This window comes from Rissa tridactyla, chromosome 8, assembly GCF_028500815.1.
Source record: "Rissa tridactyla isolate bRisTri1 chromosome 8, bRisTri1.patW.cur.20221130, whole genome shotgun sequence".
Classification (NCBI taxonomy): Eukaryota; Metazoa; Chordata; class Aves; order Charadriiformes; family Laridae; genus Rissa; species Rissa tridactyla.
Window position 1 is genome coordinate 55,786,702 of NC_071473.1, and position 13,811 is coordinate 55,800,512.

Genomic DNA, 13,811 nt, shown 5'->3' on the forward strand with positions numbered 1-13,811 from the left:
GTTTTTCCTTTAAGTCATAAGAGGATGCCTTTTCAGTTACAGTTAAGGCCGTCACTAATGCTCACCCTGTTAAGAAAAGCAGAGTCCAACCACGTTCTGAGCAAGATAACGTTCATGCAGCCTCTGGTCCTGGAGGTTAAAGGAAATGGGAATACTGCAGGTACTCGGCCTGTGTTTTCATCAACCACCTAATTTTGAAAAAACAGGTATGTTGGGATTACATCACGTAGAGCAATACAATCTCAAACTCTGGAAGTCTATATTTGTTATAAAACTTTAAAATTCTTTACAGATTTTTCCAATAAGTCTGGTAGTAATAACTGCAATACCAGTGTGTGATAGCCATTTTTCTCTCCTGTGGGGAAAAGCATTATTGTAGACTGATATACAGTATAAACTGAAGTTAAAGACTTACTGAGTTGTTCTTAGTTCTTACATATATGCTAAAACAACTCCCTATCAAATGTTTTCTGCATTCTATTTTCAAGAAACGATGCATCACAAGTAGTCTTCAAGAGGAAAATAAATCTTAATTCTTATCTGCATTCATTCTGTATCCTGGCATCCATCGTTATCCCCAGCTGGCCCATCATCAACACTTAGTCTTCCTCTTTAAGGATGGTGGTTTTGTATTCCGCATTTGATCCTGATTTAGGCAAACTTAAACTTTCCGAATCAAATGGCTTTAAATCTGATCTTCTATGAAATGGATGACAGGGAAGAGAAAAAAAAAAGCAGAGAAGCTTTTTCAATGTGTAAAAATCTTCCTGAGGTACAGCACACTTACCTGTTAGAACTGCATCCTCTTCCATGGCACACTCGCCTTCACCTTCTCAGTGACCCTTGAGAGGAGCAAAATAAGTATTCACAAGGAAGCACCTGAAATAAATATATTTCCTCATCCCTGAAAATCATCAGTTTCAAGACAATTCGATTAACAAAACACGTGTTTGATCATAGTAGCAATGATCTGTAAGAGCTGCATATTCACAATTTGTTTTGAACCCCCCCCCTTTTCTGTTTTCCGAGTCCTGAGGGCAGCGACTTCTGCATCGCTTGCATTTATCCCAAGTTATGCAGAAATTCTGTTAGATGCAGTTCTGATATTTGACAAGACTCCCCAAGATATTTGCATCTTAGCGAGTTGGATCAACAATAAAAAGACAAAACTGAAAATCACTGCACATATGAAAAAGTCTTTAAAACACTGAAATCCAAGTAGTGCTTTTTTCCGTTTTGTTTATTTGAAAGTTATGCAAGTCTTTAATGAGTTAGACCATCTTCTCCTTTGACGCAGTATGGCTGTAGTTGGTGAAACCTTGAGTAGAAAGCAAGTTGAGCTATAAACAAAATACTTTACATGGTGCATGACAAAGTGGCTTCTGTTTTCTGATGCAGGACTGGCAGAGTTTGATCCCTGCTTATTTCTAGGCGCAGGAAGTGGTACAGTGCTTGCTCTCAGCTTCTGGAAGAGTGTTTTGACCCAGACATTTATTTTCAATTTCTATTTTCAGTTAGTTTCAAAATCTGCACTTCAATCAGAAGAGATCGATCCTTCTGAGGCAAGCAGAGCAACAGAACTTGTTTGTCACCACGTTGGTCCTCCGACCAACAAGCAGCAGAGGAGACTGCTTTGACCAAAAATGTAGGATCTGGTTTGATATTTCTAGATGCAGGAGTTTATTGCTGGAACTCGCCGCGGTTGCACCGCCACCAGCACCCCAGCACTACTGACTTGGCTCTTGATGCGGGTGGGCGCGGGCAGTAATGCAGACTGACACCCTGTGTCTTTAGCCTCTAGACAGGCCTCTTGCAAAACGATTCTTCAGTAGTTTATTTGGCTTTTACAATGTTTGTCTAAATTAACTCTTACGTTTCCAGCATATCCGCCGGTTTTGACGAACATGCGCTGGGGACCTCACTTGTGGCCTGGCGAGGGTTTGGCGGCTGTGCTGAGGCACCGAGGCGCCGCCACAGCCACAGGCCTCAGGCGCTGGTGGCCGCGTCCCCTCCTCCAGCAGCACTGGGACACACGGGGCCTGGCACAGAACGGCCTCGCGGGTACAGCACCAGCACCACAGCAGATTTTCCTAAGTAATAGTAAGGCTAAAAGGCAGATAATTTTGTATCGCATTGCCATGCTGCAGCATTTAGCTCTTTTAGTGCTGGAAAATTATTATGGTAACCAAAAATATGAGTGGATTATAGGATATACCCATCCCAGCTTTTTCAGAGCTAAAAATGCAAACTTTCCTGGATGAAAGTGTTATTTAGTATTGTTGTTCCACAGGTTATGCCTTAGTGTAGCTAAGAAGGAAAGAATTCATCTTCTGCCACACAGACAGAATCAAGTGTAAGGCAAAAAAAGCCCGATTATGCTGACAGATGCAGCAGGCCGTTTCCATTGCTCTATTGTTTCCTAGGCCAGTGAGAACGCTGGTGCCGGTACCTTTTCTCTTCTCCTGGATGTGTTTCGTTCTAGGTCTGTATTTTGCTAGATTAGCGGGGAGATTAAAAAGATACATATCTTTGCTGTTTGAGAAGAGTGTTGAATATCCCTCATGAAACCTTGCTTAGTTCTGTCCTGCTGCTTAAGGGCCTTGTTGCAAACACACAGAAGTCGAAGATAGCAGACAGAGTATTCCTAACGAGGGGAGTAACGCTCCTTCTGAACTCAGGCTTAGGACCTCAGGGCTTAAATCTTTGTTTCTAAAGTGATGCAATAATCTCCAAATAGTTCCTAAGCATTTTACAAATACAGCTCTGTGTGTAAGGCCATCATCCAGAAATGCAACACTTGCTCTTCCCCAAAGGTGCATCAAGGGGACCAGGCATTTGGCGTCCAGCCTGGCCATACGGCATCCGTGGAGTAGCGAGGATGGTAAAGGGCAGCAGGTTTCCAATCTAAACTTGCCCTAGAACCAGGAAATCCCTTCTTTGTCCATTCAGAACATCCTGGTTTTGAGGGATAAATGGTCTGTCAGTTACGTTTGGTTTTTTTCCTAGAGTTTAAGTCCTGTATTTCCAAATATACTCCCCTGACATGACAAATACGACAGTGATTTCAGAATCAGTGCTGCCTCCTGACCTGCTGTCATCAAATGAGGTGACACAACAGACGTCTTCTGAGGTCTCACCTCTTCTCACCAGGCTGCTGGTGCAATATGGTGCCCTCGCACAGGCTGTTGATCCCTCCCTCCTTGTTAAAAACTGGGTAAATCAATTTGATGAGGACAACCACAGTGTATTAATATGAAAGGTACATCATAATCTTATATATATGCATGTGCGTGTGCTTTTCATTTGTTTTGTTCTTTAAAGCGTACTAACTTCATATGTTACCTATAGCTGTGAAACATTTAAGTTAAAACAAAAATAACAACACAGTAAGCATTTACTCCTTTGGTTGAACCAGTTGTCTGAAGTGCGATGTAAGACGTGTGAGCCTTACGGTGTTTAATCATTACCAGGGTTAGCAGCCCTGTGTTTTACAGGTGGGGTAACCAAAACCAAGTCAAATGTTTGACTCTCCATCCCTCATTTGTCTCCCTTCCAGCACTCGTCTTTTCTCTTCTGCTCCCTCTAATTTCTCCCTCCCCCCCCAAGCATGCAGCAAATCAGCAGTAGTCCTGGGAAAAGCCTTCACAGCTTCCCTTTCTGCCTGCAAATTGCACATTCCTCTCTTCACACAACCCTCCCTGGACTTCTTCCCCACCCCTCTCATTTTTTCCTCCTGGGCAGATACATGACTATATCAGCTCTCTTTCAGACATTGCTGTCTTGGGGGGGCCTTTTCCTTGTGCCTTTTTTTTTTTTTTTTTAAACCCTCTCACATCTCAACAGGAACCAACCCCCCCCCTCCCCTGCCCCGAATGATCTAACAGCTGCTGTCACAAACCGCACCAATATTATTTCCCAGGTTGACCTCATGGAAAAAAGCTGTCTCCTGCTCCAAACCTCCTACAAACAAAGTTTATTACCAAAATATGGTAAATCTAGAAAAAGTAACAGTACACCAGTATATAAAAAAGTTACACATTTTTCTCATTTTAAAATTAAGCTTGCATTTGAAAGACAGCTACTCCATTAAAAAAGTCACACAAGGAAATGTTTGATTTATTTTCTTTTATGTGAGTTAGCAGGTCATCTGAGAAAGCCAACCATAAAAAAAATCATTTAACTGAGATGTAAACTGTAGTTTGCTGAATGCAGAAACAACTACCAGCTACCTTTTTTACTATTTTCAGAAATAACCAGCAGAAATACCAGCATTCCTATAACATGGACACTGGCACTTAACCAAAATATGATTTTAAGACCAAAATTGACAGAAACCTTACCTTTCAATACCATTTTGGTCTTCAGTGTGTCTGCAGGAATTGGTACAGACTTCATGGTAGTGGGCCGAGATGCTCAGAGGGGCTCCACGGGGATGTTCAAACCTGCAGTTACAAGTTTCTTGTCATGACATCAGTTCAGAGTTGCCACCTCTGAACACCAAGAGCCACTAACATTAAACTCACAAAGATAACGTGTACCTTTTTAAGCTTCAGTGACCCAGCACCACTGCAGCTGAGTGTTATACTATGTTTTGTTAAACTGTTTTGGACCATTGTTAGTGTTCTCACAAAATAAATAGCCCACTTGTGAGTGTCATCATACCAAGAGGATGATGATATTTAAGTACTTAGTATTTCTGTAAGAAACTGGAACTGCATAAACTAAAAAAAACCAAAACCAACTAAATGAAAAAAAAAAACCCCTTTTGACATAATCATTTGGAGCAAATTAAGCACACAACCTTCTCCTGAGGCTGCTTCTCTTCTGTTCCAAACTTGGACTCTTTCAGGCTGCACCATTAAAATAGATCACCCGCAGAGCCCAGCCAAACCAACAGAAATGAGAACTTGGGACCTGATGAAATGAAAGTTGATTCAAGACAGGAAATTGAGTTGGTCAGATGTGTTGAAAATGATGGCAACCAGAAACTACATTATGAAGCTCTGTACAAAACCACCCCTTCCTTCCCCTCGCCATCTGCAGACGTGTGGAGTTGCAAAGTAGCACGTGCCCATTCTTAGAAGAAAATGCCCCAACAGCACCGTCCATCTGCAGAGACATCACAGGTGGTAGACATCAAACACTGGCCAGGAGAAGAGCAGAAACATTCTCATCCAGTATTTATGACGAGGGTCTGTTTCGTTATAGCGGGTCCGTTATGTTACCATTTTCTTCTTCAGCAGAAGCAACAAACCTTGCAAAAGAAGTGGGAGCCCTAGAAAAGAGCGGAGCTCAGGCTGCCAGTACGCGAGAGAAAACTCAGGCGAGGTTATGAATTCATCTGGATGGGGATTAAAGTTTCTATGGCGTGCAGCCAGCGCTAGATTTAAACGTAATATGCATGGCAAGAAAACCATGTGAGATATAAAACACATCAGTCTGAAAACACATTTAAAAGGAGGCAAGAAAGCATTCTTGTTAGTAAGCCTGAAATTTTCTGAAGGAGAACAATATAACTAATAGCTGCAGTCAGCTCCAACAGACCATGTGTGTTAACAGGAGACACCAATGTAGTTTAAAAAAGAATAAATCCAGATTTAATTAAAATAACTATGTACATATGAGACACATAGTAAAGGTCGTCTATGCTCCAAAAGCCCCTTAAAATAACTTTTATATTACAAATGTGTCTTCCAGCATCTGGGTACACCATGATAGATTCTGCAGGGCTATACACGATCACCCAAATTCAGACAATGATATTGTCCTTTAACATACACAGCGCTCTACCATTATTGTTGTTGTTTATTGCAATGGCGAGAATTGAGCTTTGCAGAACAAAAAAGCATGCAGGTTTTGCTTGCCAAATTTGCGTCCGATCAAACATTAAAAAAAAAAAAAAGAAAGAAAAAAATATGCTTTCACGAGGTTTTACTGTAAAAGAGCAGTGCCTCAGCTCTTCCAAGCAGCTGTTCTCTCCCAGGCCAGTACCGCTGCCTGTGCCGCATGGCCCCTGGCAGCCCAAGGAACACCCGTGTCCCTCTGAGGATCGCTTTTACAGCTCACCTTTCCCTGTTTAGTTTGGGATGAAATTTCCCACATGTAAGACTTCCGGGCTGAGCCATTCTCCTCCCTGTACGTGTTTGCCTTGTCACAACTCTACATTGTCACCCCTCCCGGGGCACGGCAGAGCTGTGCAGGTACCACTGCCCGCAGCGGACAGGCAGCACAAACCCACCAACACTGAGGGTGTTTAACCCTCCCCAAGAAATACTGTCCTGTGGTGTAAGCCTGATAACACTGGCCATTTTCCCTTAATACATGCTGCAACTCTGAATGCAGAACTCCTGCGTGCCCCGTGAGCGTGAGTGCACCGATGTGCTGTTCAGCCAGCGGATCCCAGCCATCCAGCCCTACTGTCCCCAGTGGAGCGTTTCCAGCTGTCACCTCCTCCCACCACTGGTCCCACCCTGCCCAAGATGACAGCAATGCCCAAAACTGTTGGCGTCACAGCTTTTTCTGCTAATTCAAAAACTTTATCTCAAGGTTGCATTGCAGCGACGGCTGAATGCCAGAAGCATCCTCGAACAAGGCTCCCCACATACGGAACGGCTCACAACACACAATACCTTCGCGACTGCCCTCCAGCCCGTTCTCCCTTTGTCCTGCCTCCACAGAACTGCTCCAGAGCTGCCTCTGCTGAAACCCACCCGCATCTCTGCAAAGATTTTGCATTGGTTTTGTTTGTTTTCTTTTTTTTTTTTCCCCTCATCAGCCAGAAAAACATACTGCAGGCAGTTGCTGTCCCCTACTTGTCACATGGGCCAGTGGCCAGACCAGAACTCTGGCCTGATCCCGCTCCAGCCGTGATTTCAGTGTTTCCCAGGAAAGCTGAGTCAACCCGCGGTGTGCAGGGAAAGTTTTGTTGCCCTCGCACAAAGACGGGAGAAAAATATGGCTTTTAGCGAGTCTCCTAAAATCAAAAAGAGATTTCCACTGAATTCCAAGGTGTGAATTTGGCTGATTTAAAATACACCTTGGGTATAAGATCTCAAAACAGGTTCAGTCCAAAAAGTCATGTTTTATTACCTCATGAAGTTCAACCAAGTCAAGTGCAAGGTCCTGCACGTGCGTCAGGGCAATCCCAAGTACAAATCCAGGCTGGGCAGAAAATGGATTGAGAGCAGCCCTGGGGAGAAGGACCTGGGGGTGTTGGTGGACAAGAAGCTCCACACACCCCAGCAATGTGCACTGGCAGTCCAGAAACCCCCCCGCAGCCTGGGCTGCATCCCCAGCAGCGTGGGCAGCAGGGCGAGGGGGGGATTCTGCCCCTCTGCTCCGCTCGGGGAGACCCCCCTGCAGCGCTGCCTCCAGCCCTGGGGCACCAACAGCAGAAGGACACGGAGCTGTTGGAGCGGGGCCAGAGGAGGCCCCGGAGATGCTGGGAGGGCTGGAGCCCCTCTGCTGGGAGGACAGGCTGAGAGAGCTGGGGGTGTGAAACACTGGCCCAGGTTGCCCAGAGAAGCTGTGGCTGCCCCATCCCTGGAGGGGTTCAAGGCCAGGTTGGACGGGGCTTGGAGCAACCTGGGCTGGTGGGAGGTGTCCCTGCCCAGGGCAGGGGGTGCCACTGGGTGGGCTTTAAGGTCCCTTCCCACCCAAACCATTCTGTGATTCTATGATTATTACGTTTAATTGTGTTTATTATTACATTTATTATTTATAACAGCCTGCCCTCTACTGCCCTGCGCTGCCGCACACCCTATTGCCCTGGGCTGGGGGGGAATCCCAGGGCCAGGGGGGATCCTGGCCCGGTGGAGGCTCCATGCAGCCACAGCGGCCTGGGCCTGGTGCGTCGCTCATCACAGACATGTGCACCCGGTTTGGTATCGAAATCTTTATTAGAACAATCCCCAAGAGCTGCAAAACAGTGAAGTAACAACAAAATTAAATATTAAACACTTTAGTTATCAAAGATATTTAAACAGTACGTTCCTATTTCTGCATAGCAGAAGCAAACAGGTTTTAGAGCTCAAATGGTCATGCTCGTGTTAATTTGGTTTTGGTAAGATAGTAATATAACCTTAATAATCACATTAATGAAACAGTAACCTCCCTTCCATCTCTTAAACCTTAAAGAGCCTTTTTTCTGATTTTACAACTCACTATTTGGGACAAGTACATGTGGGCTTTTTGTAGCATAGGGTAACAGACAATTTTAATATTAGTAGCACTAGTGTTACTTAAACATGAAGAAACAGTTATCTTTCTAACTTGATTACATCGTAGTACAAATTACATATTACCTCGAAAACCATTGCCTGTATCAAAAGTTAAAAAATTTAGAATAATTTATAAAACACTTCCAGAATATCAAATTATCAGTCTTGAAATGAAGAATGAACTCTATGCTTATGAACATGCAAATAGGTGTATTACAGTAATATACTATGTATTTGCTAGCTTTTTTCCTTCTGTTTTAAGTAGCAAGAGCCCAGTTCTCCCCGCAGTTACACCGGTGCAAGAAGTACGATCGTTGTAACTGGAAGAAGAACAGGCCCTATGCAGAAGTTCACTATGCCATAAATTAAAGCTATAAAAAAAATAATCTAGTACTAAAAATGGAACAGTCTTGCATTGCTTTTATTTCATTATTTGCAACACCACAATTGTCATGTTTTCTCCCAGACCCCACAGGCTACTTTCATCATCCGACAACAGCAAGAGGGAAATTGCGTGCGCCACACTGTGCAGTTCAAACACATCTGGCAGCTTGTCTACCATTCATTTTACAGCAGCTGATTTGAAATAAAGAGAGTATTGTTTTTCCTATCTAGCCTTTTCTGGTTTATAGTCTACACGGTGTGAATAAACTTCAAAACATAAGCCAGGTACAGCAATAGCCAGTAAGGCACTTTGTCAGGGAGGACACGGCTGTCCGGGCTGAGCAACTGGCCAAAGGGAGACATTCCACATTTCCGAACACAGTCAGTCTATTCTTCATAATCCGTCTCTGATAACCCAGTTTCAGAACACTTACTGACTGTCCCAGAATCAGCTTGACATTGCGTCCGCCAAAATCTTTTTTCCTGTTCTACAGCAGAACATGCAACAGTAAAATATTTCATACTTTTAAATCCTAATGTTCAAAAGACCATTCAGCATCCTCGTAACACCCAAGAGCCAGCTTCTGAATCATACTTGGAAAAAAAACAAAACCCTCAGCATAAGAAATGATCCCATCTTTCTTGTTTCTTTGTTTTGTTTCTGGGGTCACTTTTTTCCTTTTCTTTTTTTCTTTTTTTTTTTTTTTTTTTTTTTTTTTTTTTACAAAATTTGAAGGCTTGACATTAAAACTTTGGTCTAAAACATCCATTAATATGCTGTAGGGAGACACAATGCATCCAACCAGAACTAAACCAAATGTGATTGCGTGGATGTGGTAATGGGTGTTTTCTGCTGTTTCTTGGTTTCTACATTCTGCATGTTCAGGATCCTCTAAAGAGCCCTTTCTGTCAGGTAGAAGGGTCTTTCTGCAGAGCCACCCTGCCCTCCCGGCACCTCTCACGGAGGTGCTCACTTCCAGCGTCCCTCACCCCCCCAGCACGGGACAACCATTGGCCCCTTGTCCCTTCTGTCACTGGCACGGACAACCACCCGCCGGTTGTCCCGCCTGTCCCCAGGCCATCCTGTGCTGCCTGGAACGTGTGGGAATTTGGTCCCCCGCTCCCGCGGGCTCAGGAGCAAAGCACGTATGACAGATTTTAGTATGTTATAGATATGACATATTTTACCGTGTTATAGATGGCCGCATGTTCCACTCCCTAAAGTGAAGAATGGAATTTTAAATTTTTATATTAAACCAAGCAACAAAATAAATGTCCAAATCCCTAAACGTCGCTACTGGTACCTCCTCTGTGGTGTAAGTCTGCAGACTCCGGCCCACAGGATTAGTTAGGAACCATTATAAGTTAGTCTTAAAATATTTTAAGTGATTCTTTCCCAAGTAAATACTTGCATTAATTTCTACTTAATTCATTAATAGCAATTTGTTTTTTAAAAGCCAATTTTAATATTAAATCATTATGATTTATTTGTTCAATTTATCGATCACAAAATCTACATGGTATTGCTTTGTATTTTCACAGTTGTCATAATTATATCCTTAAGAAAATGGCTTTTAAATTTTCTCCTCAGAAATGATGATCACTTACATTCTAAATAATTTCACAAAATAGTGAGTGGAGCAAATTTATACATATATATATATTTTTACTGTATATAAATAATAATACAATTTAAAACTTTCACTTTTAGAAATTCCTTTAGTAAATGCATAGGTTTGTTACAAAAGTCTTCTAATCAAATAACTGTATACTATTTCTATTGTGTTTTATTCCTAGTAAAATCTATGGTTACATTCATATGATAAAAAAAGCACACTGTATTCAGAAATACGCTTTTTCAGTTGAGCTCCCAGTAAGACACTCAAGTCCAGTAGAAATACGGATTAACTCAATGCAGTTTCTTTAGCTGCAAACTAATCACACAGTGGTATGTTTTTAAAAAAAAAAAGCTTTAGCACATGGACTGTAATCAGACCAGCAGCTTTTTTGATCACAGAATGGCGACACAAACCCCAAAAAGTTACTGCCTTAACTCTCAGAAGAGATCAGAATAATGGGGGCTTGTATATTCAATGCCATGCCCACAGTGAGAAAAGAAGGACGATGGTGATGAAAAACTTCACCAGCCAAGAGTCTGATTTTTCTTCCGAAGGTGGGTTTCTCAGCCCTTTCTGAAAGTCAGGTTTCCCCTGGGGTATCTCACGAGGGTTTATCAAAAACTGAAGCTGCCCACAATCAGTAGTTAGGTTTGACACTGTACGCCCTTGTTTTAGATTATTTGAATCCTAAACTGAACCACTCGCTCCTGCCTCCGGGGAAAGGGCTGCGGTGCCTGCTGGGTCACAGCGAATGTGTGCGAGTGTCCTGTCACCTGCCCTCGGCTCCCAGGACTTCAAGATCCCACCGTGCCCATGACTGCAGGCACAAGGGTGGTGACCCCTTGTGCATCAAGGTGACCCCAGAGCTGTTGCCTGAAGGACAGTGTTTCTGCCTCTCTAGTACAGTCATCACAAACTGGAGCCGTAAGTTGGAGAGCAAAATCACTTCGGCATGTGGATCATCAGTAAATTTTCCCCAGAAACTTGCATTCAGATCATCTGGAAAAGAATTTGCCTTTCTCTTTGAGACACCAACAGAATCCTGGAGCTAGAAGAGTATTTCCAGGCACTGAGCTCCTGCAGCAGGTCTGGCAGAGGTCTGGCACGTGCCACTCCTGGGAAGCGGACAGTAATGGAACACCTTGCTCAGTGCGGTGGAATCCATGAAAACTAGGGGCAGGCCTCAGTATGGCTGGGTCCTTGGGCATCCATGAGACTAATAAATTAAAACCTTTTCAGCTCAGCTCATGGCACTACCAGATTTGAGAAGTACTCGTGTGTAAGAGTTTCTCCATGAGCAGAGCTGTTGCTCACCTCAGTGACAGCTCTGCTCATGGGAGGGCCACAAAACTGAACAGAATGTTAATGTAGTTTCTAACAATAGATCTTGTACTAATCACTGGGCAAATTCAATAATCAAAAAGCAAACTAAATCTTTAGGAGCATCTTTCAGTAACTAAATAATTCATCCTGCATCATGAGAAGACTCAAGTTCAGTGTCTTAACGCCTTTCTGCGTGAGCCACGGGGAGCCTGGAGACCCGCAGAAAGAGCAGAGCTGGCCTCAGGCCCGCACGGTCAGTGCCACGCTGGCTAAGCAGCCCTTCCGAGCTGGAAGCATTCCTTGTGCGCGTATATGGCCAAGACTTTCTTCCAAGGAAAAAAAGACTGCATTTGGTTTTCCTTTCAATGAAGCTCAACTTCCTCATAATGTAGAACACAATCAGAGACTCGTTAGAGACAGGGGGATATTAACACAAGTGCATCTCACTTAGACATCAGCTAAAAACGATACATTCACCATCTTGTACCAGATGAAACCTCATTTGTGTGAACCACAAATCACTTCAAGTGCAGTGGGACCTTCTCTCGGTCGCATCATCTTTTAAGCACAACTCACAGAAAACGTCACTTTAAGCAGTATCAACTATCGTCTTCTCTGACTGCCGCCTTTGGGACCTGCAGGTACCACCATTTCTTAAAAGACGCAGTTGTGGATGTGATTAAAATATCACTACATTTTTCAGTGTAGGGAATCATTAATGCATGTATAATCACAGTTTAAATAGCTGGGAACCAGCTTGTACAAAAAAATACAATCATAGCACCATATTTACAAATTTAGTACCATCTCCTGGTTAACTAGAGAGTCTCAAACTATCTTTTTATGGCTAATTAGGTTATATGTTAGTGCTTTCAAAAAATCGCCTGAATTTCTTTTACAAATATACACTTATAAAAAGAAACATTATCAAAACTGCTGTCATCTAAGGCAGCAACTTGTGTTACAAAAGTTATTAAAACATCATTATAGGCTTAAAAAAGCTTCAAATTTACATTTTCCTTTTCACAGGCACTCTATAAACTAAAACGTGGCCTTGTTTTCACAGCTGTTAGTTTAAGCATTTAAACTAGTTAAATGTTACCAATGTTGCTCATTTTTTTAGATATAAGCAAAAGGAAAAAAGAATCACCCATTAACCAGAAGCATCATTTACAGTTTTTACTTTTGCCTACTTTATACATGTTTTGCTTAGAAGTGACACTGTTTTGATGTTGAGGTTTAGTGTCTGTTATCCCACTGCCTTCTTAGGGCTTAGTTCCTTCTTTCCTAGAATTCGGTGAAGGCTAGCTGACATGAAGTAGGGTTTTGCTGTAGATCCATCATTTCTTTCCAGGTCTTCACCTGAATTTATGCAGCAAAAGCAGCCAAAAAGAGCCAACAGCAGTACAGCCACACAGAGAATTGAAGAAAGGAGAGAGAGCAAAAGACTCAACATTAAAAAAACAAACCTCAATCAAGGCAATTTAGCTGTATTGTTAAGTTGATGAAGGACACGACAAAATTCCTATTTTCTCAAACCAGAAGAGGTTTTACACAAAGCAGAGACCCAAACATCTAGCCATTTTTAAATGCCAGCAATACATCCTTTTTATGCTCCAGCATTTTGGTTTGGCAATATAGGTGGGAATTCTCAGAAACGCTCATGCCTCCAACCGAAGCCTGGCATTTTGACTACTGCTTGCTAGAAAATTTGTCCCAAAGAGAGCTGTGGATTTAAGCACTTTTTAAAACTGGACCATTTTTCACTAGTAGTACTCCGGTATTCCCTTAGCATCATCAAATAATTCACCAGCTGCAAGAACAATCACTGCCACGTAGCTTCTACTGGGACCTACCTGAATAACTATCATTGTAGAAAAATTGTATCTTTATCTCTTTAGTTCAGTAAATCTAGCAAATGGAATGTATTTTGTAATAAGTACATTGTCTTCTTACAATCATGTCCTAATTTGAGACCAACAGATTTCTTTTGGGACTCCAGTATTCTCTCACTGGGCACACGGAAGAGCAGACCCCTTGAGAGTGCCCATGATGGCCTGCCACTGGGGGGTCCAAGGGACAGATAGTTTTTTAAATGGTATTTTACACAATTTTGGAGGTAATTCACCATAATATTTTGTTCAGGGCTACTGAGTTGAAAACAAAGGACCACCTATATACCAAAGAATAACTTTGTTATTAACAAGAGGTTTGAGCGAATCATTGCTGTACAGGGCTCTTTGCAAAGCACCCAGACACAAACTGA

General features: G+C 42.7%; 1 protein-coding gene across 1 annotated transcript in view; it reads right to left on the reverse strand.

Annotated features, from left to right (window-relative positions):
* Positions 1–7,880: 7,880 nt before the first annotated feature.
* SLC44A5 (solute carrier family 44 member 5) overlaps positions 7,881–13,811 on the reverse strand; it is a 91,986-nt gene continuing 86,055 nt past the window's right edge. The window contains exon 22 of the mRNA XM_054212512.1: positions 7,881–12,907. Coding sequence (XP_054068487.1) covers positions 12,795–12,907 — 113 coding nt within the window. The 3' untranslated portion in view covers positions 7,881–12,794. The remainder of the gene's footprint in view (positions 12,908–13,811) is intronic.